Source organism: Cajanus cajan, chromosome 9 (genome assembly GCF_000230855.2).
Source record: "Cajanus cajan strain Asha chromosome 9, NIPB_CcT2T_4, whole genome shotgun sequence".
NCBI classification, from domain to species: domain Eukaryota; kingdom Viridiplantae; phylum Streptophyta; class Magnoliopsida; order Fabales; family Fabaceae; genus Cajanus; species Cajanus cajan.
In genome coordinates, this window is record NC_138525.1 from 28,349,685 (window position 1) to 28,354,948 (window position 5,264).

Genomic DNA, 5,264 nt, shown 5'->3' on the forward strand with positions numbered 1-5,264 from the left:
TTAATTTTAAAAATATTTATATATGGCTTGACCACCTCATAAAAATTAAACTAATTCCACCTCTACAAAATGACTTCAAAATATAAAAAGTATAATTTTTGTGAACTAGCAAAGTTAAATATCATATCTATTTAAAGTATTAATTCATCTTCTTATCTTAAAATCAAAAATAGTGTTCGAAATTTACGATAAGTGACTCTAGAGAGAAGGTTACATATTTTTTTTTAAAAAAAAATATTATGTGATAATTGTCCTCATTAGTGAGAAACTCACTCCCATATTTAACAAAGACTTCAATGAGAAACTCACTCCCATTTACAACAAGACTTCATGGCCCAATGGATAAGGCGCTGGTCTACGGAACCAGAGATTCTGGGTTCGATCCCCAGTGAAGTCGATAATGTTTGTCTACATTTATTTTTCCTCTTGGCAATTTTTCTTTATTGGTTGTTGCGTAATTCCGGTTATTCCTTCCCTCTTAATTAATTAATGTGAAAAAATCACAACCCTGGTAAGGTAATTTGTAACGAGAGCCTCTTTTTATTTTTATTTTTTTTAATTTCTGGGGCAGTTCCTTTCAGAAAAAAGTTAAATTCATAGTAAAAACACATGCATCTCGTTAAGCTGTAATAATTTACTTTTGCAAAAATGAACAATGAGCACAACTATACGAGTATAAACCAACAACTTTCTCTTTTGCTGCATTCTTTCACTATCAAATAGAAAATACATAGTGTAAGCATGTATTGTGTTATCTTTTACAATAAATAACTTGAAAGTCTTACCTACCATAATTTTGATTAATCGACGGTTACAGTGACGTTGCATAGAAATTAAACTCTAAAAAATAGTTAAGAAAAGAACATTGTAATGTTCATTTACACTCTTGGAGAAGATCACATAGGTGCTTAAGGGTGTGGGAGAAATTTCCCAGGCTTGATATGAGCTTGTCCCCTTGGCGTCTTGTAAAGTCAGTATGGGAGTCCTCTACATTCTGTGAGCCACCTCCCTTATAATCTGATGCTGATTCAGTAGCAATTGCTTCAATCTCTACGGCTAACTCTTGCAATTTCAGAGTCAATGTTTCCTCATTTTCTTCCCTGCTAATTGTTATCTTTTCTGTGTTCATAGGTTTTGGCCTTTCAATATGGTGGTTTTCATGAAGCTCCACTTTGCCATGGCTCTTTGATTGCATCACCAAGTGCTTTGGAGGCCTTTCTGCAGTGCATTTCAACTTGGGTCTTGATTTTAGGAAGTCTTTCAAATACTCTTCTTCTGAATGATCATCCTCAGGCCATTCGTCATGACTTTGTTCAAGACATTTCTTTGGCTTTTTAACCTGGTGACTTGATTTACTTCGTTGCCCTCTTCTTTTGGACCCTATTCATTGAATTCATAAAATTCATCAGTTGAAAAGTTCTAAGCAGTAAAGACAACGAAATAAAAGTTGTATGATAATGCTCCAAACGGGATCAAACTACTTAGTTTCATTCACTTGCTAAATAATTCAAAAGTGAGGAAAAAGAGAAGAAATAACAAATGAAATTATATCGTGTTGATGGTTTCCTCATGCTATGATTTAATTACAAGAACATATTAAGAAAATTTAGCACCAAGATTGACAAATTGGATATTACTGAAGTAAAGGAACCAGAGAGAATTTTATTGAATTAATTTGAAGAGAAACAAAATGAATCTTCTCTTAACGCTCTTAGTCGAAAAGTATGCCTAAAGGGATATTTTCATCACCAACAATAGATGTGACCCTAAAATGGTAAAATATGGGAAAATAGTAGCTAAGGTATAGATACTAATTGGCTATTAATCACATGACTAATATCACTAATATTATTGTGATCATTTCAGATTTAAACTGCCTTAGACAATCATTGAAGAGCCAAATTACTTATTTACTTTTAAATCTCCCTATGTATCATGGTTCTTCATCAATTTGCAACATGTCTATCAATGTTTTAACTTTTTAATTAAATTATTTAAAATTTATGTCAAGTACAATTTGTAGGCTCCAGTCACCTTTTATTTTCTCAATTTACTACGACCTAGTGTTATACAGGAGGAAAACGAACCAAACTCTGTTAAATATCCAATTTTACATATCTCTAGACTCGTGCCATTAAAATGTGTATCAGAATGCTTTTTATTTAATGAAAAAAAATCATTTTACATCTTAAATTTATATAAGTTCCCTAATTACATCTTCAAATCAACTTTTATTTATTTAAAGGAAAAAATAATAAGGGAATAAGTGAATAACGAACCTACTAACTAAAACTTCCTGCCTAGCAATGTGAGGGGAGAAGACACTATACACCAAAAATAAGTTTTGCAGTTATATCAGTATACATAATGCAAAATTAGCACATGTTGTTCGTTGAGGAACTAAACAGTAAACACATTGGTGCTACTGCACGTTGACAATGTTAAAGTTATGTCAGATGGCGTGGCTCATGACAAAGAGAAGATCACATTTGTAAACACCAACACTCAAGTCATTAAGAATTTCAAGAGTTTTGACCCAAAGCCAGGCTCTAAAGGAGTTTATAATTAAGAACCCCCTCAATTTCTTTTCATGAAATTTTATCATTAATGAGGACCCTAATTCCACCCAAGGCCCCTGGCTCTAAGTCTGCATCCACCAATGTAAACCCTAAACTCTTACATATCACCTAATTAACTAAACATTAACACCAATAACTGGCTTCCATTATTTTTTAATTACCATTCAGCAACAATACCATCTGGAAAATACGTGTGTCCTTTAGAACTCAGGAATACATTTAAGTTGTATGCATGCTTAGTGGGAAGCCTCGTCAAACTTCCCCATTCTATGCAACACATACAACTCACCCAAATTTATGGTCAAAAAGACACAAACACGTTCAACCAGGTGTTCCTACCGGGACCATAAATTACTGCTATTAACCATCTACAAAGCATAAATTCCACATTTAACCACGCCACATTTAAATGCATTGATAAAAACTACTTAATCAACCAATCACCATAATAAAGATTGTAGATAACATATTGACACCAATGTGTACCAAAACGAGAACAACAACAAAGGCACATAATAGAACTACACCATGAAGAAGCAACCTTAAGTCTTAGATACAACAAATCAAATGAATAAATAATCTTAAACACTAAGTAGCTAAGGTCTGCTAGCTCCAGATACAAGTTTGATTCTTGATCAAAATAGAAAGAAAAAAAAGTTAAAATTATATTGGTTAAAGATTCTTGATCAATAAGTTATATCTAAAAATTAAAATATATATATATATATATATTAGACCTTCAAATTATTAAATTCCAGCAAATTAGTAAAACTAGGACAATAAGACTAATTTAAAATTGATTTCAACGATTAAAATTAAGTAAATAGTTAATGCACTGTTACATTGTCATTCAATTATAGATTATATGTTTTATATATGATAAGTTTGATGACTTTACACAATTACCTTAAAAGTTAGGATTTAATGGTCAAATACTACCCGTATACAAGGTATAGCACACTATCAACCAGCTAAAAATCACCTATAGTACTACTTTTGAGGTAGTTATCCTAAAAGTCTAACAAACTTACCAAACATGATTTCGGTACTACTTCAGAGATAGCCACTGTAAAAGTCTAACAAACTTAACCAACATGATTCTTGGATTGATCAATGATATAATTTTTTACTTGCATTAGGCATATTAAAATTTGAGTTTAATTTTCATGTATTCCCAGCTATCAAAAAGTCAGCAATTTTATTACAAAACAAAATTAAAAAAGAGAAATTAAAATCACCTAATATTTAACATTTAGTTAAGTTAGGTAAAATTAACTGTTACAAAAATTATGGGAGTTCATGGATCGGATTTTTGAAAAATCCAAACTAAGCCAAACCGATCTTTTTTATAATAGTAAATTAGTTAATCAATTTGATTTTTATAAAGTGAATTAGTTCAATTTTTAAAATATATGGATAGGATATTTTTAAACTGAACTGATATGGTGCAGTACAAGTATCCATTTATATTCATAATATATGTATCGTTTCTTAAAAAAAAAAAAAAAAGAAAACACTGAACCGATTTACTATGCAAAATTGGATTGGGTAACTGAAACAGTTTTGCAAAATGAATTGGTTCAATTTTTTCGCTATGGCTCGGTTAACTTCGATTTGGTTTTTTTCACAACCACCCGGCCACCCGTAACAAAAACCATCAGTCTTACCACTTATAAAGAATCTACGATACAATATATTTTAGTGCCTAAATTTTTATGAATTCTTGTTTTTAGTCCATGAAGAAATTTTTGTTTTGTTTTAGTCTCTAAATTCTTCTCCATGACCACAGACACCAAAATGTGTTAACTTTATAAACTAGAATTAGAAAAAACTAAAAACAAAAATTGTCAATGGAGTAAAAACATACTAAATCTAAAAATCCATGCATCAAAAAATTCAAAATTCACACAAACACCACTCAAAAACCAACGAGCCAAAGCCAAGACAACAACAAAACGAAACGCTGCGTACCGATTTCAACGGTGGCATCACGCGCCTCGTTCCCCGCTTCGTTATCGCTCTCGGGATCAACCAGGCCCCGCTCCTCACGCGCCCTCACGACGCGTCCGACGGCCTCGAACAGCTCGCGGTCGAATCCGGGGAGGCCGCCGTCGTAGTCGGAGAGCAGCGCGCGCCACTTGCGGCGGCACTGCGCGAGGCTCCGCCGCACGTCGAGCGCGGCGCAATTCTCGGCGATGATGTTCCACTGCTGGTACGAGGAGAGCGCGGCGGAGCAGTCGGCCTCCACCGCGGCGACCTCGTTGACCAGAATCAGCGCCTCCGTCACGCTCCAATCCGGAGCCGCTTGGGAGCGCGTGCGCCGCGAACCGCTGCCGTCGTGGCTGACGTCATCGTCGTTCTCATCCATCTTGGCGTCGATTTGTGACAGTGGAGAAACCGCGAAGGAAGGTTCTTTTCCACCAGAAGGAGGTGCGTTGTAGTAGCATTAGCCATTAGCGCTAACCATGCCCGAAACCCTCGCTCCATTTCTCGTTCAAACGGCGACGTATTGTTATCCGCTTCCCATTCCATGCTAAAAAAAATAACCAAAAAGGGAAAGACTAAGACCTAAATGTATGTACTATTTTTTTATTTTTTTATTTATTATTTTTTTTAGTTTTATTTTATTTAATAATTATGTTATTATTGTGAATTATCATTATTCACTTATATTCTTTCTATTTC

General features: G+C 34.1%; 1 protein-coding gene and 1 non-coding gene across 2 annotated transcripts; one reads left to right on the forward strand and one right to left on the reverse strand.

The window, feature by feature from the left end:
• The first annotated feature begins 324 nt into the window (after nucleotides 1–324).
• Nucleotides 325–397, forward strand: TRNAR-ACG (transfer RNA arginine (anticodon ACG)). Its single transcript has one exon. It is a non-coding gene; the product is annotated as a tRNA-Arg (tRNA).
• Nucleotides 398–676: 279 nt separating this feature from the next.
• Nucleotides 677–5,111, reverse strand: LOC109789780 (sequence-specific DNA binding transcription factor). Its single transcript, XM_020348815.3, has 2 exons — nucleotides 4,551–5,111; nucleotides 677–1,380 (listed from the first exon to the last, which is right to left on the reverse strand). Exons 1-2 carry the CDS (start codon nucleotides 4,945–4,947, stop codon nucleotides 875–877), a joined length of 903 nt encoding a protein of 300 aa, XP_020204404.1. The 5' UTR covers nucleotides 4,948–5,111; the 3' UTR covers nucleotides 677–874.
• Between the last annotated feature and the right edge of the window lie 153 nt (nucleotides 5,112–5,264).